The 26,914-nt window shown below is 37.9% G+C and overlaps 1 protein-coding gene across 5 annotated transcripts in view; it reads right to left on the bottom strand.

Annotated features, from left to right (window-relative positions):
- LOC149804628 (E3 ubiquitin-protein ligase HECTD1-like) overlaps positions 1–26,914 on the bottom strand; it is a 212,023-nt gene that overhangs the window by 123,428 nt on the left and 61,681 nt on the right. For all 5 annotated transcript variants that reach the window (XM_089942605.1, XM_089942598.1, XM_089942612.1 and 2 more), the window contains exons 6-12: positions 26,238–26,449; positions 25,652–25,728; positions 21,100–21,198; positions 10,098–10,221; positions 7,564–7,759; positions 1,273–1,414; positions 88–255 (exon numbers count right to left, since the gene is read on the bottom strand). In XM_089942605.1, the coding sequence (XP_089798731.1) occupies positions 88–255; positions 1,273–1,414; positions 7,564–7,759; positions 10,098–10,221; positions 21,100–21,198; positions 25,652–25,728; positions 26,238–26,449 (1,018 nt within the window). The remainder of the gene's footprint in view (positions 1–87; positions 256–1,272; positions 1,415–7,563; positions 7,760–10,097; positions 10,222–21,099; positions 21,199–25,651; positions 25,729–26,237; positions 26,450–26,914) is intronic.

Here is a 26,914-nt window from a genome sequence, read left to right as displayed (position 1 = left end):
TTTCTGGAATACTATCTTCATATGGAGACTCTTTTAATGCCCCTTTTAATGAAAATAATCAATTGAGAAAATAAGTACTAAAATGACCTTTTCCTCTTTGGCCACTGCCCCTTCCTCCGAGTCTAATGCACCCGCCAAAACATGGACTTTGCCAAAAAGTCCAAGCCTAGCAAAGTGGTCAATGAAAAGATCTCCTCCTTCCTTCATCAAGTCCTGAAGAATCTGCAGTACTATCAGATGACCTTCATCATCATCCTGAGGAGACAAGAAAAGGCTAACAGTGATTTAAGTTGACACTTTACTTATTTCATGTCAGTTATACTTATGCTTTAACAGCCTACATCACATACTTTTGATGAATATTATTAAAGTACTGGTAACCAGACAGCATAGAGAAAAACACTGACTCTTATTTGGCAATGATTTTGGCATGTGCCAAAATCTGGGATCAATCTTTGGATCACAGTTTTGATGAATGAATTACAAGCCTGGGTGATAAAATTTCATGATTTACATATATATTATAACAGCCTACCTGAAAAACATTTATCTTATTATCAGAAAGTTTATATATATATATATATAATATATATAATTCCTCTTTCTTTTTTTTCATTACATCATTTTTGAACATGAAAATTAACATTCTTTACACAATAAAAAATATGCAAAGGTGTCACATATTGTGCTCTTATGTACGGCAGACTTGGCAATTAGGTGCAGTTTTATGACAATTCACACTTTTCATTAAATGAAACTGTCAGCTGTTGATTAAAAATAATGACCTTGAGAAGAGACAACTATTTCAAAAGAGAATTATTTTTTTACAATAATGTATTTTATTTAATCACCAAGTGCATTAACACAATGGGATTACATAAGAGATTGCAACTGTGAAAACAGGTAATTATCTTTTCTTACTGATATCTTTTTCACATTATTATTTCAATTCTACCATGAAAAAAGAAACAATTTTGGCTTGTGTGTACCAATCACACTTTGTTTATTGAATACAACAGCAAGTACTGTACTCAACAACTGGCTGTACACTGCTACTGCTGTTGACATGTGCCTCCACAATAAGCATCTCTTGTGAGAGACAAGTACCGGTTTTTCTCTGTGTTGTAAAGGGAGACGAAAAGGGTTTTAGAATTTAAAATATACACTGATAACTAGTGGCAAACAAGAAGAGTATGGAAACCCAAATTATAGGTTTGATATTTACCAACAGTCATCATGAGAGAAGTAAAATCCAAATGGATAGCTACATACCTCAGTATCCAAAACTACAGCAAGGACTTCTGTTAAAGCTGAAGCAAAATTGGTACTGGATGTTCCCACATTACAAACATCCTCCAGTAAGGGTGGTGTTATGTAATGAATCATCTTCTTGATCAGTGATAAACTAGACTTTCTGTGGATGCCATGAAGAAAAAAATATATGGAAAATCATTCAAATCTGTTGCAAAGTCTTCAAACTTCTGAAATTACAATATTTATCTGTAGCAAAAATGGCAACAACAACAAAAAAAAAACTAGAAAACTAAACACAAAGTTTGCAACCTTGCTAGAGTAGACTACACTCAACTAAAGACATGACATAACAATTTCTGTTTACACAAAATGAGGCAATTCTTTTATCAGACCATATTTGGTACAATTTACATATAAGGATTTCTATATCACAAAACCCCCAGAGATTCAAAAAAGGTCAAAAGAACTAGGTTTCAGCAAGAGTCTAAACATGAACCAAAAGGACAACTACATTTCACTAAGCTCACATTATCTGTATAATATTGCCTAAATATTACACCAGCTCATGATAAATCTGGAAATTTTAAAGCATGATATAATTACTCCTGTCACTGAGTGCTTATGGAATATCTATCCCCTGCAAGAGGAGCATCTACAAACAGTGAGAGCACTAGACATGACTCTCACAAACATATGGGCACAATCTGTGACAAGAATTACATAGTCTGTTATGTTTATGCCTGTTCCACCATCCAACAAGAGGCTCACCTGTCCAATATAACTTTACATTTGACCATTTCACCTTGCATGTTTATGTAGTATTAAAAGAATAAACTCTTCCAATTTCATATCATGCTGATTTTACTTATTTTACAATATCCTGATACAAATCTATCCTAAAGATAATGGCATAATTAATATGCACAGTCACTTGCTCATAATTAAAGTCATATATAGTCCTGATGATATAAATCCAATTACCAAATTTTATAGAAACTGGATGAAAACTATATTCTCTAGATCTTGAGAGGTAACATGGTCAGCGATCAGATGCAAGGTGTCATTTGTATAGACTGTATTTTAAATTTTACAAATATCATATAAAAAAATAAAACCTCAAGAGTGACAAGCTCAGCCAATCAGATGCATGATCACCTCATTACTATGCCTGTTCACTTTCAACTTTGTCCAAGATCTTGATGGTATAATCCCTTATTCCAATTTTTGATTCAAATTAGATCAGCATTATAGTTTCTAAAGGGGTGATTAGCTCATTAAATCAGATTCAAGATCAACTCATTCATGCATATGGATCTTGCTCATTACTGAAAATGTAAAAGAGCTTGATGATATAAGCATATTATCCAAGTCTGATCCAAATCAGATCAGAAATATGGCCTCCAGACTGGTCACAAGAACAGAGAAGTAGACAAAAGATCACCTCATTAATTTTCATGGAATCCACCCAAGATCTTGATGATATAAACTCATAATGGAATCCATCAAAGATCTTGAAGCTATAAGCCCATACATCAAGTTTGATCAAAATCAGACCAAAAACTTGGCTTCCCGAGGGGTAATATGCTGAGCTAATCTGATGTAAGATCACATAATATGCATGGATCTCATTCATTATCAAACTCATCGAAGATCTTACTGTTACAGCATATATTTTGAATGTGATCAAAACTGGATCAGAAATGTCTGCCTGAGTTGTAACAATGTTAAACAAATCAAACACATGAACTCCAGTGTGATAACAAGCAACTGTCCAGATGGACACACTGATTACTAAGATCAATGTGGCACAGATGTAAGACAATGCCACAAGTTCATGTGGCCTTATGGCCAGGTGAGCTAAAACCTTGCAGAGTCTTTTGAGCAAAGAAAGAAACTCACTGTCACCTTAATAGCAGGTCAATGTTGTCATTAATATTCCTAATATACATACAACTATTAAAATGTCATGACTGCACACACGAAAGTATCCAATGAACATAGCTAAATGTTAAAAACATATTGTAACTGCCAAAAAATTGCTGAAAAATAAGTCACTGTGACTTTCTATGGCTATTTTAGGTAGTACACTCCAAGACAAATATGGATTGGATTGGATGAATTTTTAATTTTTAAAGTAGCTTTAACAATCTGAGTCATGTCACTATAATGTCTGCTGTGTGGCAGTTTATGTGATGTCTAGCACTGGGGCATCATGCTGCAAAACATATGGCATCATGTCCCACCAAGAAAAATACACCCATTTAGCTGCATGATTATACATACAACAGTGCAGATAAACTGAACTAGATGTAAAGAAAGTACTGTTAATTGCTGGATTGTGCCAAGTAGAAAATGAGCTAATTGCAAAACCCTAACTTTTATGTCTGTGATAGCAAAAACTCTGTCTGTGAAATGATTCCTAGGTTTTGCCTATTCTTTGTAGGCAAGACCATAATGATGGGATAACTTTGATCAGACCGAGTCCATTTGTTACAGGACAAAATATCCAGTAATGATACAAAATAATACTAAGGGCTCAAGAGATATTAAGCAAAAGACAGTATGAAAAACATATACTAGATGGGTGAACTCCCCTGTTATGTATATTTAATTTGTATAGTTTGTTAAATTTTTTAAAGTTCTTTTTATATTTCAATACATGCTGTGGGTAATGAAACATTGCATTTAGTGGCTGACCTTATCCAAAATCAGTGACAGTTTTGGTAAACAACTTTTTTCTCACAGTGAGGATCATTATGTTAAGCAGAGTCAAGAACATATTTTTTTTTAAAGCTAGACTATGTAATGATTGTCATATGTTTGATTATGAATTTGGTGAGGGGACTTTCTAATTACAACTAAGATTTTATTTTGTGAACATTAACAAGTTTCTGGAGGATTATTTTCCATAAGGTGTTAGGGTTTTCTTGATTGAAAATGCTAATTGTGACATAAGGTCAAGTAGAAGACTATACAATCCTGTTACTGGAAAAATTATTCATTCAGGGTTAGTAGCATATTTCATTAAAAAATATTCAAGGTTTTTTCAAGGTTTTCCAAGGTTTAAATTTGTGTTTTTCAAGGTGCATTATTACATTAATTTTAAAGGATACATAAATGAAACTGTATGCAAACACAAATTAGTACTTACTACTACTCCATACGTGGAACATTTCTTGCAAATTTATTATATATAAAAAATAAAATAAAACATGAAGTCAATAGTATGATCATTGATATCTTTCCCAATAATATTAATAATATCCCAATAATATGGGGGATTAGAATAATGTAGCCACTTAACAAAGTTCATTTTAGGGGCCATCCATTTAGTACGTATGCAAAAGTCAGGCAAAACCTGATCCCGCTCCCCCTCCCTGTATACATGCATACTTTTTCACACACACACACCTGCGTATGTACGCTTGACACACCCTCACCTCCAGAATTCTATAGAACGGCCTATATTTATCCATGCAGAAATGATCAAGGATTAATAATATTAATGTGTTTAATAAAACAGATAGTCCAACATTGAATGTCTGGCTGCATCAAAGAAATAAGCTGCAGAACTTTAAAAAGTTTGTCTAGCGTCCAATAAAGTTTGAATGCTGACTGAACCCAGTTGAAAAGGTTATGTATTCGACAAATTATTATTGAGGCTTCACACACACACACACATTTCGAATGCGTATATACATTATAAGTAGACCAACATGCCCATATGCAAGCATATGCATCTGGGTTAACTGCCTTCCCCCCCCATGCGTACATACTAAATGGACAGCCCCTTACACTGTCTACACTATACTATTTACAAAGTCCAGAATATTTTAGAATGAATTTTTCAGTGCCTGCAGCTTGTCATCAAGCTGTTTTTCAAGTGCTCCAAGTTCAGCGATTTTGTTCTTTTCACTATTCCTCAAATTATTTTGATGTCGTGATAAAGGAAATTTTCATATGGATCTTTGCTTTCAATGCGTAATCATAAACAGCAGCTGTCATTGTCTCAATGTCTTTTTCATTACCTTCCTTTCTTCTTCATTCATCCCCAGAAACAAAAAAAAGGAAATATTTTTTTATATTGTTGCTTATTTAAAAACAGCATATGGATAGTTTAAACTATTTCATATTAGATATATTGATACTTCTCTCAGCTTAGCTGTATTCTATATTTTTAGATTTATCATGTTCATTGCAATTATCATCTGTCCTAGTCCTACAATGTAAGACATAGCACATGTTATTGTTGTTTTAGTGCAAACAAATAACGTGCTTGTAAAGCGTGTTCCAATATTGGTTGACACTGGAATGAGTAGTCAAAATTTCAGGAATACCTCACACACTTGGCAGCCCACATCAACACTCTTCCACAAATCGATATATAATTAATATACTCACTGTGCTAATTTTATCCCATGGAATCAAAATCTGACACTAGCAAATGGACGCATTTGCATCTTCCATTGACATACATTTGAATTTGTTGAAATGTGACAGTAGTCGAGGTATGCCAAATTATGTTCAAGTAGGTTCATGTGGGGATATGTTTCATGAATGAAATGAAACATTGCTTACAGTTCCAACAAGCATAATATATTTTTATTTAATGTTTCAACTTAACTTGATTTCGGCATTCCCGGCTTTCATCGCTTTCCAGCCAACTGAAATGTAGGCCAATGAAACTTGAAAACAGGTCCATTTCTTTTGTGAGAATTTGAATTTATTAGATAAAAGACATCAGAAACGTAAAGTCTGACTAGAACATTATGACTTTACTTTGTAGAAAAGCATCGTTATTTCAGATGCTAGTTGACATCAAAACATGCTACACAGTGCCATTAGTTGGGCAGTAAGACCCTGACACCCAAAACATTAATATCAGAGTCGAGGTCTTACATGTCGGACTATCGTCTGTCCTATTTCCACTCAATCACAAAATAGAACAAGACTGAACTAATTTCATAATTAAGACTATATACAGTTTCAATTTTAAAACTTTGAATCTCTGTGTTCACAGACATACCACTTTTGTCAAAACGATTTCATGCTGAAGGCTTCTTGTTTTGCCTGTATTAAGCATCATTACAAGAGCCTGGGGATTTTTTCCAGCTGCATGTGAACGTGCAGCACTCCCTCCCACTGCACCCAAGCAATATCCTTCTGGCATAATTTGCATTTTGCAACGCTCCCCAAGAAAGAGCTCATACTCCAAACTTTATATTTTGCTTCATCTAGTCAATGAAGTTGGAATCGGCAGCCAGCCATGTCAAAGCAAATGATTCAAATTTAAACCACTGCTACATCCAGGCTTTGTACAATCAGAAGTTCAAAATGTACGACTGCACAGTGGCCAGTTGTGAAATTTTCAGTTAAGGCACAAACTTAGTGAGAGATTGTTTTTTATTGGGTGTTTTTTTCCTTTTCTTTTTATTTAATTCTGTGAAACAAAAGTATTTATTAATTCCTTTTGGTTTCAAGAAAATCAAGGCTTTTCAAGTACCCAAGCAATATTTTGAATTTTCAACGTCTTTTCAAAGCCATGAAGGAACAATTCATTTTTCAAGGCTTTTCAACGTTTTGAAGGTACCCTATGGACCTTGATTCATTTGTGCTTAAAGATCTTGGCAGAATCAACTGTATATGCTGTGTCCAGTAATTCATTTGGGCTGGAATTTATTTCTTCAAAATATTTAATTCAAGTGATTCTTCTCTGGAAATACAAAGTGCTCATCAAAAATAACAATTTTGGAAACAAAATCTTGAATTTATACTGAAATTTCAAAAAATGATTTAATTCTTGGATTGTGTTATTGTGATCTAATAAAAGACTGTTGGCACAGCAGCATTATATGAGACATCACAGGTACATCAATACTTTTAGCGTTGGATTTAATTAGGATATTCACTAAAGCTTATTCAGAACTTGTTTCTGTAATTCTAGGACTATTTGAGATTTAATTTGCAACATGAGAAGTTCCTTTGTTTTACATTTTCAATTTGTATTCAAGGGAAATAAATTATTTGTTGTTTCTCACTCTTTTCAATTACTTATTTTAAGACCACAGACTCATAATACCCACAAACTTTTATGAGACATAGTGGTGTACACTTTGATTTTCACTGTTTCAAGTAAAGCATCTTGTACAATCAAGTCTTATTAATTCCACTCCCTCTGTAGCTGGATGAAGGTCATATTAACTCAGCAGTTAGCTGATCCATTTTGACTGACCTCAATTCTCTCATGTCACTATATCATCTTTTTAGTCAAACGATGGATAAGTAACAAAACAAGTGTATTTATCTCACCGTGTAGACTGCAGCATGGAACGCTGGAACACTTGGGTGAAGACTGGTAAAAGCTGTCGCAAATATTTAGCTGAGATTTCCTGATCAACTCTGGGCTCATTGGGGTCCACCTTTTCCTCCTCTAATACCTCTTTTTCTTTTTCCTGTTGCTCCAACACTGTGCCACCATTGTGATTAACAGGCACCATCCATTCACCTGTTCATATGTAAAAATAGTAGTACATGTACATGGATCAGCCCAAGTTGTTACAACCCTTCTAGTAGCTCATTATGTTTCCACAACGCAAAGTAACCAAGTACAGTGAAACATGCTCAGAGGAAAACTCTTGAGATGCCTCGGATCACATTGTTGTATCCATAAATTATCATTGTAACAAATGCACCATATATACCTGCTAATAAGTCAAGTCCAACTGCAAACTGTATAGACCTCAATCTGCCGTTGCATAATGCATCAGTATATCCAGAGATGCCTACAGGATAATATCATAAGGGGGGATTTCCCCACCTTGTCACATAAATAAGGGGGAAGTAGAACAAAAATGAGGGGCAAAAAGAAATAGCTATATTTCAATATTTACTTAACACTTCAATATCCATCTCTTTCTTCATTATCCACTCTGTAAGACCCCTATTGAAATAAAAAACTTGAAAAGATATTGCCTCTAGTTTTATATGCATTGATCTGTTCATTAACAAAGTGCACTCTATGTTTAAATTGCCTGTATTTTAATCTGGCTTGTTTGTCTGCCTTTTCTATCTTCAAAATGCCACCAAAATGAGGAATTCATCAGCAAGCTGACTCTTTTGGTTTATCCAGCATGTATATTCAATTTTAATTAAATGTCTTTTTTGTGTGTTCCAAATCACTCACTGGTATCTCCATTAACGCTTTCCAAGCTCCTATAATCTAATACACTCCTGACTTTAAAAATAAGTTGCCTACTTCACTATGATCAGCCAGTATTTGCCAAACTAAATTGTCATCAACAGATGAACAACAATGGGAATCTGCCATTGTGGGTCTTCTAAATAGCCTGTATTATAAAAGATCATTTGTAATGTAAGCAAGGTTCAAACTTTGACACAATGCTTGTTATGGGGCCCAATGTGATAATCAAATTTAGTTTAGCATCCATTAATGTCAAGCCAAAGAAACCAGACGTGTCAACAGTTACAAAAAAATACACATCATGACAAGCGCTACAATATTTTTATCGCTTCTACAAGTACTTTAAGGGGTGAATGGCTGAATAAAATTGTATACTGCACAGAGTACATTTTCATATGTGTGACCCGAAATTAATTTGCAGGAGATTTCATGCATTACTGCTTTCCAAGTGCACAAATTGGTAAAACATTTGCGTGAATCATGTGATTGCATGCCCTGGGAGCATCTCTGCATATCTGGGTGTAGTTTTTTAAGTATTAATTAACAGAACAAACAATAGTGACCATGATCAGTTAGTACATTATGCAACAGCAGATCAAGGTCTTTGTTGTTTACATGGTAATAAGCAAGTAAGTACACACAAAGCTTCTTGAGTATGTGCATTCACTTCATAATAAACATGAATTTATTGTATCCTTGTTGGTATCTGTTTGCAATAACCCACTTTACTGTGAATAGCCATGCACCCCATGGATGTTATGCCAGTTCATTAAAGACAAACTCCCATTTCAACCCTGGATGGAACAAGCTCAAGTACCTTGCTCCAGAGTATCAAACCAGTGACCTTGGCAGGGATCAAATCCATAAACTTCCACTCCTAAACCAACACTGCTTACCTGTTGACCACATAGACCCTTACTTGACACTTTTTGAGCAATCTTCAAAGAAAAGCAGAAAATAACTTAAACAGGTTTTTTTCCATATCCCTGAATTAATAGTGATCAATTTTGCTTCAATAATCTGAGGAAAATCTATAATTAGATATGGGAAAACACCAAAAATGGAAACTTATCTCTTCCTGCCTCCTACTTCTTCTCTGCCAAGTCCTCAACTATGATGTTTCCTTGGATATTGCCTATGTTATTTTTTTTTTAAAGTCTCTGTTCGTGTTACTCTTCTAATATGCTATTCACAATATGGGGCTAAACAAAGTTAGAAACTTCTTTTTAAAACTCACTGATATGTATAAAATAATGATCCAAATCCACAAAAAAGTACAAACATTTTTGGAAAAATGTCATCATAAATTATTGTTCATGGATCACTTCTAAAATGTACAGGAATCATGGGATATGTACCTCAAACAATGTCACATTTTTTGACACTAAGTCTCTGTAACTGGGTCAGAGTGACAAAGTGTCATTTTGTTGTATATCTCAACATCCCTTTTCAATTTCTAAACAGATATGTTTCATTATCAAAGATGAACCAATTATTCTGGCATTCAAGATTTACTGTAGCTAACTTTAATACAGTATTATTTTTTTTATATCTGTAAAACATGGACTACAAACAATTAATAGAAAATTATCATAAATGTAGACATTTAAGTTTGGAAAATTCTGACTAATAACTTACTAACCTGGTGATTGAAGAATCTGAATGACCTCTCTATGCCCTTCATCTCCCCTCTCCCTGGCCTTGTCTAGAGGTGTCTTCCCATCTTCATCTCTGAGGTCAGGGTTGGCACCATACCTCAGCAAAGTCTAAGAAAACATTAAAGATTATTAACACTTGGAAAGTGCTGTAGTAAAACAGAGGTTTCCACAATTATGGTATAAAAATGAATTCCACTTGAAATCATCCACAAAATCTGGTATCTTTATCACAAAATGTCCAGCCTTGATATACAGCCAAGACACAAACCCTTTATTTAATGATCTGAAATATCAATGTCACCTTAAGTAAGAGGCCCAAGTGAGCAAAATACAGCTCACCTTGGCAGTTGATACATCAGCTTGTGAATGCAAATTACACACATTAAAGCTGTAGAAGGGAAAGGAAGGCTTCGAATTCACAACTGCAGTGAATAATGAATAATTATAACAAACAGCAGCTTTAATTTTTACAACATTATTGATATAAAACATTGTGCAGTGACAAGTGAAAAGGTTTGACAAGGTCTTGCGAGATGCACCGCCACCACAGAAACCTTACATATTTGATGAAGTTAGTAAAAAGCACAACCATAAATAGAATCTTTAGAAGTGAGTGATAATGTATGACAAATCTGGGGGTAAAAAAATGTAACCCGGAAAAGGATGTGATGTGCATTTTTTTTTCAACTGAGCATTAGGAAAAAATGTAAAAGTACACATATCAATAAAAAGTTAGCCAAGACCATTAAAAATGTTATTATATTGACCTAAGGATCATTCATTCATAAAGGTTATTACACTTAAAAAAGCAATTGTATCCCCAGCTCAATCCTGTGTCTGGGAAATAGTTCCTGGTTCATAGCCTAGAACCTATTTATCCCCAGCTGTAATATATATATATATATATATATATATATATATATATATATATATATATATATATATATATATATATATATATATATATATATTCATTCATTCACCAACTTGGCATTGCAAAGGGAGTATATCTGTGCAATCATGAGCAGATTCCTGGATCTGTCTTTACCCTGTCCTGCCTAGCTGTCATTACTTTGAGACCACTGAGATCTGCACCCAAGGGTGCTGCAGAAGCTCAGTGGTTCAGGCACTGAACTTGTGACCAGACAAATGTGGATTTGGTTCCACCACAAGACTACTACCTATATACCACATTATCAATTTAAACATGAGCAAAACACATCAACATGGGAGCTCACATGCTCGCATTGCAAGGTGTGAGTGATCTCAATAGATCTGATCAAGGAAGTATTCCTAATCATATTTTATTTACTTCTGTCAAATATATTCTCCGATCACATTAATTTTACCAAATATAGGTACTAGCAGTAAATGCTAGGCATCCAACCTCTACCTCAGGTATCTTTTAAGTGGAACATGGCTGTAGTTCCCGCATGAAAGATAAAACAGTCTACATTCATTATGGCAGCACAACTGACAATCATGAAACACAAGATGTCAGTAAATTCATACCTAGAATAAAATAGTAAGTTTTAAAAAGAAAAATCTAAGCAATTACAGTGAAATCTTAAACTAATGTCCATGAGAAAGTTGTAACTATGATAAGTAGGTTTGGTGGTTGCATGGATTGCCACCACTAAACCAGATTCAATTCTATTCTGTAAAACTCTTGATCTCAGAGAAAGAAACTTGAGAAGGATCACAGTTTGTGCTAGTCAACAGATTTTATGTCTCAGGTCAAAATGTTGCATTCAAATGTCAGGCAAACGAGATCACTCAAATCGTATCAGCTAAACTTTTCATGAGATATATCAGGTCGTCTGAAACCTCAGAGAACACCAAACACATGACCCACTTTAAACAAGACACTATGACCTGCATAGTCATATGCTCTTTTCCACCCCAAAAACACATGAGGCATTGATGGGCCCCAGGACTTTTCTCCATGAATTTCATGAATGCTTAAGAGCATGGACAAGGTCACCCATGGACTTTTCTCCATGAAATTTCATGAATGCTTAATAGCATGGACAAGGTCTCCCATGGACTTTTCTCCATGAATTTCATGAATGCTTGATAGCATGGACAAGGCCTCCCATGGACTTTTGTCCAAACGTTTCATGAATGCTTAATAGCATAGACAAGGACTCTCATGGACTTTTTCTCCATGAATTTCATGAATGCTTAATAGCATGGACAAGGTCTCCCAAGGACTTTTGTCCAAACATTTCATGAATGCTTAATAGCATGGACAAGGTCTCCTGTGGAATTTTCTCCATGAATTTCATGAATGCTTAATAGCATGGACAAGGTCTCCCATGGACTCTTCTCCAAGCATTTCATGAATGCTTAATAGCATGGACAAGGTCTCCCATGGATTTTTCTCCAAGCATTTCATGAATGCTTAATAGCATGGACAAGGACTCCCATGGACTTTTCTCCATGAATTTCATGAATGCTTAATAGCATGGACAAGGTCTCCCATGGATTTTTCTCCATGAATTTCATGAATGCTTAATAGCATGGACAAGGTCTCCCATGGACTTTTCTCCATGAATTTCATCAATGTTTAATAGCATGGACAAGGTCTCCCATGGACTTTTCTCCATGAATTTCATGAATGATTAAGAGCATGGACAAGGTATTGCATGGCTTCCTTCCTCAATGTATCAACCAAGGATCGATGACTTCTTTCTGATTGCCTTAAAAACCAGTTTTTAGCTATCTAGCTGCATCATAAGGACCAAGCAACCATCCAATCTGAACTGGAGATAATTTTGCCCAACTGAAAGGGCATGTAATTTTCTAAAGGCATGAATTTATCTGTGTTTAGCCATGTAAAAACAAAAGAAACTTCCACTTAGACAAAAAAATACTAAGTGAGTGGAGCCTGTTCAGATTAAAGGTGACCAACGAATCTGATAGGATGCATATGTCCCTTCTACAACGATGTCTGAATATGTCAGAAATCATGGTGCAATAGCCACCAGTACTAAGCTGTTCCCAACAATAAAAGTCAAAGACTTGAAAGTGACAATGTTGTTGTTGTTACCCCTAAAACAGTTCTGAAAACGCATCATTTTTGATGAGCCTGGCCTGAATTTTGAGAATTTGTCATAAAGAAGCCATACTCAGTGCTCTGACAGCAGATTCTTCCTCAGCAACAACTCCCTCGGGTTGTCCACCAACAAGTCTAGACAACTTTACCATGACCACTGATGTCACATGGGGACGTTCAGGATCAGCCAAGATGACTGAGTCCTGACTTAGAATTTGAAGGATTATTCTGAAAAGTAAGGAATAGGCATACGGTTGATCACGCTGAAAACATCCAACCCAAATGTTCTCTAACACCAATGAGAGAGCAAGTGGTAGCTTGTTGCAAGGAAGTCTTGACTTGGATATGAGACAAGGTTCCTGTAGAGAAAACATCCAACCCAAATGTTCTCTAACACCAATGAGAGAGCAAGTGGTAGCTTGTTGCAAGGAAGTCTTGACTTGGATATGAGACAAGGTTCCTGTAGAGAAAACATCCAACCCAAATGTTCTCTAACACCAATGAGAGAGCAAGTGGTAGCTTGTTGCAAGGAAGTCTTGACTTGGATATGAGACAAGGTTCCTGTAGAGAAAACATCGAACCCAAATGTTCTCTAACACCAATGAGAGAGCAAGTGGTAGCTTGTTGCAAGGAAGTCTTGACTTGGATATGAGACAAGGTTCCTGTAGAGAAAACATCCAACCCAAATGTTCTCTAACACCAATGAGAGAGCAAGTGGTACCTTGTTGCAAGGAAGTCTTGACTTGGATATGAGACAAGGTTCCTGTAGAGAAAACATCCAACCCAAATGTTCTCTAACACCACTGAGAGAGCAAGTGGTAGCTTGTTGCATGGAAGTCTTGACTTGGATATGAGACAAGGTTCCTGTAGAGAAAACATCCAACCCAAATGTTCTCTAACACCACTGAGAGAGCAAGTGGTAGCTTGTTGCAAGGAAGTCTTGACTTGGATATGAGACAAGGTTCCTGTAGAGAAAACATCCAACCCAAATGTTCTCTAACACCACTGAGAGAGCAAGTGGTAGCTTGTTGCAAGGAAGTCTTGACTTGGATATGAGACAAGGTTCCTGTAGAGAAAACATCCAACCCAAATGTTCTCTAACACCAATGAGAGAGCAAGTGGTAGCTTGTTGCAAGGAAGTCTTGACTTGGATATGAGACAAGGTTCCTGTAGAGAAAACATCGAACCCAAATGTTCTCTAACACCACTGAGAGAGCAAGTGGTAGCTTGTTGCATGGAAGTCTTGACTTGGATATGAGACAAGGTTCCTGTAGAGAAAACATCGAACCCAAATGTTCCCTAACACCAATGAGAGAGCAAGTGGTGGCTTGTTGCAAGGAAGACTTGGATATGAGACAAGGTTCCTGTAGAGAAAACATCCAACCCAAATGTTCTCTAACACCAATGAGAGAGCAAGTGGTGGCTTGTTGCAAGGAAGTCTTGACTTGGATATGAGACAAGGTTCCTGTAGAGAAAACATCCAACCCAAATGTTCTCTAACACCACTGAGAGAGCAAGTGGTAGCTTGTTGCAAGGAAGTCTTGACTTGGATATGAGACAAGGTTCCTGTAGAGAAAACATCCAACCCAAATGTTCTCTAACACCACTGAGAGAGCAAGTGGTAGCTTGTTGCATGGAAGTCTTGACTTGGATATGAGACAAGGTTCCTGTAGAGAAAACATCGAACCCAAATGTTCTCTAACACCACTGAGAGAGCAAGTGGTAGCTTGTTGCAAGGAAGTCTTGACTTGGATATGAGACAAGGTTCCTGTAGAGAAAACATCCAACCCAAATGTTCTCTAACACCAATGAGAGAGCAAGTGGTAGCTTGTTGCAAGGAAGTCTTGACTTGGATATGAGACAAGGTTCCTGTAGAGAAAACATCCAACCCAAATGTTCTCTAACACCAATGAGAGAGCAAGTGGTAGCTTGTTGCAAGGAAGTCTTGACTTGGATATGAGACAAGGTTCCTGTAGAGAAAACATCCAACCCAAATGTTCTCTAACACCAATGAGAGAGCAAGTGGTAGCTTGTTGCAAGGAAGTCTTGACTTGGATATGAGACAAGGTTCCTGTAGAGAAAACATCCAACCCAAATGTTCTCTAACACCAATGAGAGAGCAAGTGGTAGCTTGTTGCAAGGAAGTCTTGACTTGGATATGAGACAAGGTTCCTGTAGAGAAAACATCCAACCCAAATGTTCTCTAACACCAATGAGAGAGCAAGTGGTAGCTTGTTGCAAGGAAGTCTTGACTTGGATATGAGACAAGGTTCCTGTAGAGAAAACATCCAACCCAAATGTTCTCTAACACCACTGAGAGAGCAAGTGGTAGCTTGTTGCATGGAAGTCTTGACTTGGATATGAGACAAGGTTCCTGTAGAGAAAACATCGAACCCAAATGTTCCCTAACACCAATGAGAGAGCAAGTGGTGGCTTGTTGCAAGGAAGACTTGGATATGAGACAAGGTTCCTGTAGAGAAAACATCCAACCCAAATGTTCTCTAACACCAATGAGAGAGCAAGTGGTAGCTTGTTGCAAGGAAGTCTTGACTTGGATATGAGACAAGGTTCCTGTAGAGAAAACATCCAACCCAAATGTTCTCTAACACCACTGAGAGAGCAAGTGGTAGCTTGTTGCAAGGAAGTCTTGACTTGGATATGAGACAAGGTTCCTGTAGAGAAAACATCCAACCCAAATGTTCTCTAACACCAATGAGAGAGCAAGTGGTAGCTTGTTGCATGGAAGTCTTGACTTGGATATGAGACAAGGTTCCTGTAGAGAAAACATCGAACCCAAATGTTCTCTAACACCACTGGAGAGAGCAAGTGGTAGCTTGTTGCAAGGAAGTCTTGACTTGGATATGAGACAAGGTTCCTGTAGAGAAAACATCCAACCCAAATGTTCTCTAACACCAATGAGAGAGCAAGTGGTAGCTTGTTGCAAGGAAGTCTTGACTTGGATATGAGACAAGGTTCCTGTAGAGAAAACATCCAACCCAAATGTTCTCTAACACCAATGAGAGAGCAAGTGGTAGCTTGTTGCAAGGAAGTCTTGACTTGGATATGAGACAAGGTTCCTGTAGAGAAAACATCCAACCCAAATGTTCTCTAACACCAATGAGAGAGCAAGTGGTAGCTTGTTGCATGGAAGTCTTGACTTGGATATGAGACAAGGTTCCTGTAGAGAAAACATCCAACCCAAATGTTCTCTAACACCACTGAGAGAGCAAGTGGTAGCTTGTTGCAAGGAAGTCTTGACTTGGATATGAGACAAGGTTCCTGTAGAGAAAACATCCAACCCAAATGTTCTCTAACACCAATGAGAGAGCAAGTGGTAGCTTGTTGCAAGGAAGTCTTGACTTGGATATGAGACAAGGTTCCTGTAGAGAAAACATTGAACCCAAATGTTCTCTAACACCACTGAGAGAGCAAGTGGTAGCTTGTTGCAAGGAAGTCTTGACTTGGATATGAGACAAGGTTCCTGTAGAGAAAACATCCAACCCAAATGTTCTCTAACACCAATGAGAGAGCAAGTGGTAGCTTGTTGCATGGAAGTCTTGACTTGGATATGAGACAAGGTTCCTGTAGAGAAAACATCCAACCCAAATGTTCTCTAACACCAATGAGAGAGCAAGTGGTAGCTTGTTGCAAGGAAGTCTTGACTTGGATATGAGACAAGGTTCCTGTAGAGAAAACATCCAACCCAAATGTTCTCTAACACCACTGAGAGAGCAAGTGGTAGCTTGTTGCAAGGAAGTCTTGACTTGGATATGAGACAAGGTTCCTGTAGAGAAAACATCCAACCCAAATGTTCTCTAACTCCAATGAGAGAGCAAGTGGTAGCTTGTTGCAAGGAAGTCTTGACTTGGATATGAGACAAGGTTCCTGTAGAGAAAACATCCAACCCAAATGTTCTCTAACACCAATGAGAGAGCAAGTGGTAGCTTGTTGCAAGGAAGTCTTGACTTGGATATGAGACAAGGTTCCTGTAGAGAAAACATCCAACCCAAATGTTCTCTAACACCAATGAGAGAGCAAGTGGTAGCTTGTTGCAAGGAAGTCTTGACTTGGATATGAGACAAGGTTCCTGTAGAGAAAACATCCAACCCAAATGTTCTCTAACACCACTGAGAGAGCAAGTGGTGGCTTGTTGCATGGAAGTCTTGACTTGGATATGAGACAAGGTTCCTGTAGAGAAAACATCCAACCCAAATGTTCTCTAACTCCAATGAGAGAGCAAGTGGTAGCTTGTTGCAAGGAAGTCTTGACTTGGATATGAGACAAGGTTCCTGCAGAGAAAACATCCAACCCAAATGTTCTCTAACACCACTGAGAGAGTAAGTGGTGGCTTGTTGCATGGAAGTCTTGACATGGATATGAGACAAGGTTCCTGTAGAGAAAACATCCAACCCAAATGTTCTCTAACACCACTGAGAGAGCAAGTGGTGGCTTGTTGCAAGGAAGTCTTGACTTGGATATGAGACAAGGTTCCTGTAGAGAAAACATCCAACCCAAATGTTCTCTAACACCAATGAGAGAGCAAGTGGTGGCTTGTTGCAAGGAAGTCTTGACTTGGATATGAGACAAGGTTCCTGTAGAGAAAACATCCAACCCAAATGTTCTCTAACACCACTGAGAGAGCAAGTGGTAGCTTGTTGCATGGAAGTCTTGACTTGGATATGAGACAAGGTTCCTGTAGAGAAAACATCCAACCCAAATGTTCCCTAACACCAATGAGAGAGCAAGTGGTGGCTTGTTGCAAGGAAGACTTGGATATGAGACAAGGTTCCTGTAGAGAAAACATCCAACCCAAATGTTCTCTAACACCAATGAGAGAGCAAGTGGTAGCTTGTTGCAAGGAAGTCTTGACTTGGATATGAGACAAGGTTCCTGTAGAGAAAACATCGAACCCAAATGTTCTCTAACACCACTGAGAGAGCAAGTGGTAGCTTGTTGCAAGGAAGTCTTGACTTGGATATGAGACAAGGTTCCTGTAGAGAAAACATCCAACCCAAATGTTCTCTAACACCAATAAGAGAGCAAGTGGTAGCTTGTTGCATGGAAGTCTTGACTTGGATATGAGACAAGGTTCCTGTAGAGAAAACATCCAACCCAAATGTTCTCTAACACCACTGAGAGAGCAAGTGGTAGCTTGTTGCAAGGAAGTCTTGACTTGGATATGAGACAAGGTTCCTGTAGAGAAAACATCCAACCCAAATGTTCTCTAACACCAATGAGAGAGCAAGTGGTAGCTTGTTGCAAGGAAGTCTTGACTTGGATATGAGACAAGGTTCCTGTAGAGAAAACATCCAACCCAAATGTTCTCTAACACCAATGAGAGAGCAAGTGGTAGCTTGTTGCAAGGAAGTCTTGACTTGGATATGAGACAAGGTTCCTGTAGAGAAAACATCCAACCCAAATGTTCTCTAACACCAATGAGAGAGCAAGTGGTAGCTTGTTGCAAGGAAGTCTTGACTTGGATATGAGACAAGGTTCCTGTAGAGAAAACATCCAACCCAAATGTTCTCTAACACCAATGAGAGAGCAAGTGGTAGCTTGTTGCAAGGAAGTCTTGACTTGGATATGAGACAAGGTTCCTGTAGAGAAAACATCCAACCCAAATGTTCTCTAACACCAATGAGAGAGCAAGTGGTAGCTTGTTGCAAGGAAGTCTTGACTTGGATATGAGACAAGGTTCCTGTAGAGAAAACATCCAACCCAAATGTTCTCTAACACCAATGAGAGAGCAAGTGGTAGCTTGTTGCAAGGAAGTCTTGACTTGGATATGAGACAAGGTTCCTGTAGAGAAAACATCCAACCCAAATGTTCTCTAACACCAATGAGAGAGCAAGTGGTGGCTTGTTGCAAGGAAGTCTTGACTTGGATATGAGACAAGGTTCCTGTAGAGAAAACATCCAACCCAAATGTTCTCTAACACCAATGAGAGAGCAAGTGGTGGCTTGTTGCAAGGAAGTCTTGACTTGGATATGAGACAAGGTTCCTGTAGAGAAAACATCGAACCCAAATGTTCTCTAACACCAATGAGAGAGCAAGTGGTAGCTTGTTGCAAGGAAGTCTTGACTTGGATATGAGACAAGGTTCCTGTAGAGAAAACATCCAACCCAAATGTTCTCTAACACCAATGAGAGAGCAAGTGGTAGCTTGTTGCAAGGAAGTCTTGACTTGGATATGAGACAAGGTTCCTGTAGAGAAAACATCCAACCCAAATGTTCTCTAACACCAATGAGAGAGCAAGTGGTGGCTTGTTGCAAGGAAGTCTTGACTTGGATATGAGACAAGGTTCCTGTAGAGAAAACATCCAACCCAAATGTTCTCTAACACCAATGAGAGAGCAAGTGGTGGCTTGTTGCATGGAAGTCTTGACTTGGATATGAGACAAGGTTCCTGTAGAGAAAACATCCAACCCAAATGTTCTCTAACACCAATGAGAGAGCAAGTGGTGGCTTGTTGCATGGAAGTCTTGACTTGGATATGAGACAAGGTTCCTGTAGAGAAAACATCGAACCCAAATGTTCTCTAACTCCAATGAGAGAGCAAGTGGTGGCTTGTTGCATGGAAGTCTTGACTTGGATATGAGACAAGGTTCCTGTAGAGAAAACATCCAACCCAAATGTTCTCTAACTCCAATGAGAGAGCAAGTGGTGGCTTGTTGCATGAAAGTCTTGACTTGGATATGAGACAAGGTTCCTGTAGAGAAAACATCCAACCCAAATGTTCTCTAACTCCAATGAGAGAGCAAGTGGTGGCTTGTTGCAAGGAAGTCTTGACTTGGATATGAGACAAGGTTCCTGTAGAGAAAACATCGAACCCAAATGTTCTCTAACTCCAATGAGAGAGCAAGTGGTGGCTTGTTGCATGGAAGTCTTGACTTGGATATGAGACAAGGTTCCTGTAGAGAAAACTACTTGAGATGCTCATGAATCAAAACCAGGAGGCATAAGTGACCAAGTGGGTCAGTGAACCTGGTAACTAACCACTGAAATCTGTATGACCACAGGGCAAGAGAAGGTACAGATGAACCCTTCTTCTCTCTGGCTACCTCATGGCGTTGTGACAGTCTCTGTGGAATTCCCCATACATTGTTGAATAAGGAAGCAACTTATGACTGACATTTTTCTGTTTCCCAGATAGCATTATACAATGGAAAAAATTCACATGTCTGAAGACCTAAAAGGTTTATAACACAGTTCCTGAGACTAAAGGCAGTATCCTTTGTTTCCTGCCTTGTGTAAGGTCCAAACATCCTTATCTCCTAATACCTGCAAAGAGCAGGATGGAGATAAGGAAACCAATTGGGGTGTAAGTGCCAAAGGTTGAAAATAAGATGCAGGTTTGTCACCTGGTGGTTTGAGTCCCCAATCAAAAATAGGGATTAAATGGAAACATTGGGAAAATACCTAGTTAATTTTTCTATTAGATGCAGAATGCCCCATAATGCATACCCTATTACTGTTATCCGAAGTGGAATGTTTGGCATCTCCATAGCAGGTGTTACTCTTTTGTTCTCTTTATTTGGTAGGTGAATACATAAATATATCAAAATGTGAGACTTTACATATAGCATTTCAGTGAAGTACAACTGTTGCTAAACTAAATGTAAACTCCATTATAGTGTATGCAAGTTTCATAGTGATGTGCCATCATCTATTGTAGCATATGTGACACAAAAATTGTAAAACGAGGGACTCTAATAAACTACCTATTGGCTACCATATCGTTTCTAATTATGCAATGTTAGAATGTTTTGTAACAAAGCAGGTTATTTAGTGCCTTGGCAATTGGAAAAAGTGCACTGTCTAAGTGCAAATCACAGTAACCAACCCACGAAGAGTAAAAATTATGCTTTATCTTAGAAGGAACCTAAAAGCAGGCCTGAATATGAATCCTTGTATCTTTAACAATAGTACCTTCACAATCTGTGGTCTTCCAAAACAGGCAGCATAGTGTAGGGAAGAGGACCTCAGTCCTCTGTTAACATCAGCTCCTCTCTCACACAGAAACTCCACCTGGGGTAAACAGAAGGGAAAAGTAAATATATCTAAAAATACTAAAGGAACAATGTTGTTATTGATCAAATAGGGACCACAGTAAAACAAATGCCATGTCCACCACAATGTTACTGAATAAATAATGTACACATCTCCATATCTGAAACTAATTTGCTAATTGTGATACCAATGAAACAGAATAGAACAGAAATTAGAAAAAAATAACTGTGAATATAATCCCATACTACAATTATTGACATGGTATTATGAATAACAAAAATGATATTTTTAAAGTAAAAATAAATATAAATATAAGACAGAGTGTAGTACAAAAAGAGAAAGCAAACTTTTAGCAATTTATGTTGATCATACTTACCTGACCACATTATATTAGGATAATTTTTTTTGCTACCTCTGAATCTAGCCCCTCCCCCAACCGAAAGACAAGAAAAAAAATGGAGAGTACATGTGTATGTATGCATGTATGTATGTATGTATGTACACACACACAGAGAATGAGTGGGAGAAAGAGTGTGTGTTACTTGGATTTTTAATGTAGCATTAACATTTTTTCAGTCATATCGCTACATTGTCTGCAGTGTGGCAGTTTACAGTGATGTCTAGCACTAAGGCATCATGTCACAGACAAGTAGCATGACGTCCCACCCAGTCACATTATCCTGACATGAGGCCGACCAGTCCTAAAACTAACCTCTTAATGCTGAGCGCCAAGCAAGGCAGCTGTTAGTATCATTTTTGCAAGTCTTTGGTATGACTCGGCCATGGATCGAACTCATGACCTCCTGCATTCGAGGTGGATGCTCTAACCACTAGGCCACCGGAGCAGTGAGTGAGAGAGAGAGAGAGAGAGATAGAGAGAGAGAGAGAGAGAGAGAGACAGAGGGAGGGGAGAAGGGGGAATTACACATACAGGTTAACTACCATTTTCCAATGGATATGTGGGTACAATTATACCCAACTTAAACCACTTTTTTTTTACTTCAGTAACATCTTAAAGGATGCTCACATTACAGGGAAAGGTGTGAGGAATTCTTTGCAATGTGACCAAGTAAATATTATTGGAGAAGCATAATTTTACTTTAAAAAATGCTGCTTACTCTGTCAAATAGACTTAACTGATCACATTACATAGGAAGAGTAGATAAGGAAGTTGAAATGCTGAGCATCCTACCTCTACACATGTCACCCAGATGGATCATGAATGCTCTACTAAAAGATGAACTTGTCCCAATGTTAATTTAGCACAACAAGAGACAATTTGTTATACGTGCACAGTAGATCCCTGTTGGAGTCTCCTTTGATTATTCTATCACCATCAAAAGTTTCCCAAGCAAAAGCAACAAAAGTGGCAAATCATATCTGGGTTCAAGGTTGTGCAATCACGAATGGTGAGTGGTCATAATGCAGCTACCACTAACCCAATGCGATTCTGTTCTCTCCTTCGCAAGGCCATGTCATGAAAAAGGAACCTAGAGAAGGCAGACTTGGCATGCTAGCAAGCCAACTATGTCATGTCCCAAAATGAGATATAACATTCAAGGCTAGGCTCATGGAAGTTGGCTCGTATTTCATGAGCTGAAATCTTCATCAGAGTATCCGATCCTGTCAGATTTTGGAGAACAATGATTTAATAACTCCTTTTAGTCATGCAGCCAGCACTTGTGGGGTTATATCTGGCATTCCTGCCTTCAGCACTAGGAATAGTCATTTATAGTTGATGTGGATATTGTCAGTGCATCTCAGTTAATGATGAGTACAGGGTACTGCATTTTTCCTCACCCATGTCAGCTCCATAAAGGAGAGGGAACAAATAGTTGGAAAGAACCAGGTTGTGTCATTAGAACAACTGCACCTGAGTAGTGTCTACCATTAGCTCAGACATTCAAATCTCAGCCTGGAAGTTTATTTATTCCTTGAGTCCCTCTGGTCAAATACAAGATCTGGAGAATGATCCAGGTGAGTTTGCATCATGTAGAATCTCAACTGCCCTTTTCTTGAGGAATCTTGATTCTTGCTGGTAGGTGTCTCCTTGAAAAGGTCTTATGGGACATGTTTATTGAAAAGAGTCATTGATAATGGGAGAAGGACCCAATACGTGGTCTGGAGGCCATCTGAAACAATTTAAATCATCCACAGGTCAGCAGGGCAGTGTTTCCAATTCTGTATAAAAATTCTGAAATCCTTCCACTGGGTAGTCAGAAAGGAATTATAAACTTGGCATTATTTGCTGACTGGAAAATATGATATCCTTGTCTTCCCTGTGCTCAATCATTCGTAGCCCATTGAAAACTGGTTGTTCATCAAGCAAAAACAAATGGAAGGTGCATTCTCTATTTTGTTGAGGATGTCCTTCCTGTTCTCCGATCTCTTTCACAAACAGAGGTCAAGACTTTTGGTGACTGGAGCTATGAGGTTTGCCTCTTTTGTGGCCTGTTGCCATCCAAAAACTACTTTGTCATGGTTTCTGCTACCTAAGCAAATAGTGAAAGAATTGCACCTCTTTCCACCAGGCGAAGATTTACAAATGCAGCCATGGTGATAGGAAGTGTTGAGCAACTTTGTTTTGAGATAGAAGAGTCTTGTGGACAGGGAATAAGAGCTGGGAGTTTGTCCATGCTGGTGCTGTTTTCTATGGGCATACACTATGTATCACCTGTAGCCAGGGCTGGTACCAGGCATCAGGGAACAGGTGCTGCTGGAACTGTCTGGTGCCAGTCCATGATGCTTCCATGGTACAGAGTTGTATGAGATGGTTCACCAATTCTAGTGTCCACATGCTTAGCATCCATGTTAATGATGGCACAGTAACTGTCATGGCAAAGTGCCAGGAGCTATCTGGGTCATGATGCTTGGAATAAACATACCAGGAAAATCTATCACAGTACCCATTTAGTGTTGAATATACTCAATATAATTGGCATAAAGGTCTAAACCAGCTGGAACTGTCATGGTCAGGTAGCAAACCCAATGTCTTGAAACAGGAGATAGTTATACCAGGAAAATTTAACACTATATCCATACCAATCAGTTGAAGGCACATGTTCAGACTTACCCGGCACTGGTGTCATCTTAAGACATTACCATCTAGTTTAAGTCTGGTATTGGTTATCTTTTGAAAGATGACCATAGGCAATTACATCTGTGATGGTTGAATATTAATGGTCCAGATAGGCCAGTGAACCATGACAGCTCTTTAATGTTCTTGTTGTTGTAGGGTTTAATGCCATTTTTCAGCACACAATAGGCTATACATGGCAGCCAGTATTAATGGTGGAGGAAGAACCCAGAAAGAACCACCGACCCACGAGAAGCTACTGGCAAGCTTTCCCACATACCCACATTAGCCAAATCCAAGACTCAAACCCACGCAGACAGAGGTGAGATGGCAGTGATCCGTAACGGAGAGCGCTCTAGACCACTCGGGGCTCCACAGCTCTGAAATGCATGTGGCAACATGGAATGGAGTGTCCATAGAGATGGAGGCAAAACAAAGACTCCTAACTTTGACTGTGCATCTTCTCACACTCTCATTGTTCTTAGCCAGTGATAATGATGGTTAACCTCACATTTTCAGACCAGCATGAGCACATATGACATGCATAACCCAAACTATACTATAAAAAACATAAATACATGTAAAATAGTTGACATTAGTCTAACTGGAAACATTGTAATACATGCATTTAATCCTGTCCAATGTACTGACACCTGTAAATGCAGAGAGTAGAACAATGGCATGCACAGGTAAAATCGGTCAAGAGTCACACTAACTTAAATGTGAAGATGCTAATGATACAAAAAAAATGTTGGTATAAATTACATGCATGACTTTACAACACGTAATAACAGGCAACTGTTTGACATAATTCATAGACAAGGTCACTTACTGGAGCTGAAATGATGGAAATTCTATGAACTCTAAACAAGACCATTAAAATGGTGCCAAAACGCTTTACATATCACAAAGTTAGACAAATTAAGTGCAAAATATTAATCTATGATGAAGTTAGAGTGTGAAACAGACAGAAATATAGCTGGAGTAAGCTTTCTTGAGAATACTCTCCAAAATCACCAAAATGGTGAAATACAAAAATTCATATTGGCTTTACATGGTCTCCAAAAAATAATATGCTTTCTGCCAAGAACAAAAAAGCAAATGATGAATGGAGAAGATTTTTGGCACCAATCCCTCTATCCAAGGGGAAGCCACTCTTGTCTGATTTCCATCTTTTGAAACAGATGTCATTTTAACACTTCTGTTGCAAAATGCAAACCAGGAAGGGGTGGATTTGTGAAGTTGTGGATGTGCTCCAAGGATTTTATGACCGGGTAATGAATTTGTAAAACAGAGTTTTACAAGCAACTTTCACACAGAGGAAAGTTTTATGTATCATCTACAGTAAAAACAGACGAGCTCCAATTCAACAATGTACCACCTACTTGCACTTACCATTTCTTGTGTACCAAATGCAGATGCCCAGTTTAGCAAGGTCTGACCAACATCATCCATGAAATTAACTTCAAAACCTGCAAAAATATATAAAATACTTGAACCTATCTGAAATAGTTTCAGACTTATGCAAATCCAAATTGTATGTGCCAAAAAATTTTGATTTTGAACCCATATCAGATGATGACAAAGCCAAATCTGGTAATTTTTAATTTTGTGAACTTTTTTAATTTACATCATCATTTTAATTAAAAAATCGTAGTATAGATCAGCTATTGCCAAACTGTAACTTTTATTGTACGATTTAAGTTGTAAGAAATTTAATAAATGGAATCTCTTTCTATCGAATTTAACTATTTCTTTAAGAATTAGGCTTAAGTAAAATGGTTCCATATGACAATCCTTCTAATAAATTATAATATTGATGTAACTTAGCATTTAGTTGTACCCCAATCCATTCACAGTAATATCAGACTGCTCTGTTTGAATTTGTTTGTATGGACCCAAAATTGTTTGTTCTAGTCACTGACCACTATATGCATTCATCTTTATAATCCAGTCCTGTACTGTAATTAGCTACATATACCATTATCAACAGCATCAATAAGTGCATCTGTGTCCTTGCTTCGGATACAGTCTATCAGTTGTCTGTGTGACCTCTCCCCTGAGCTGTCCATCCGCCTGAGACTGGGAAGGCGGCCAGCAGTGGAACCCATACCAGCTTTGGGCAGAGCTTTCCTCCCCTCAAACAACAGAACCAGTAACAAATCAACAAACCTCATTGTATCCAGGCAGCACCTGTGAAAAGAACAACTGGTAAGCATATATACAAATCTGTTTATTGCAAGATCAACAAACGAGTTCCTCAAACACAACTGATGGATACAGAAATATCAAAATCTTCAAACAGAAAAAGTTTGAGTGATGCCATTAGCACAGTTTATTCCAAACACACTATGGTGAAAACATGAAAATCAAGTTATCTCATTATGCTATATATAACCATTAGAAAATGTAACAATCAAGTACAGTAGAAACTCTCTTGAAAGATCACCCCTTCAATCAAACAAATATGGTCTCTCAAGGAAGATGGTCTCTCATAACAGGTCATACCACTATATAATTAATAAATCTGTGCACTGAAAATATGGTCTTTCAAGATAGGTGGTCTTACACTGCAGTGGTCTATCAAGATAGGTTTTACTGTACAATGCATAATGAGCTTAAACTTCTGCATAGTCATAATAATGTAAATCAGATGAA

This window comes from Sinohyriopsis cumingii, chromosome 2 (genome assembly GCF_028554795.1).
Source record: "Sinohyriopsis cumingii isolate HCF-2022 chromosome 2, ASM2855479v2, whole genome shotgun sequence".
NCBI lineage: Eukaryota > Metazoa > Mollusca > Bivalvia > Unionida > Unionidae > Sinohyriopsis > Sinohyriopsis cumingii.
Note: the sequence above shows the minus strand (reverse complement) of the source record. Positions and strands in the feature narration are given on the sequence as shown.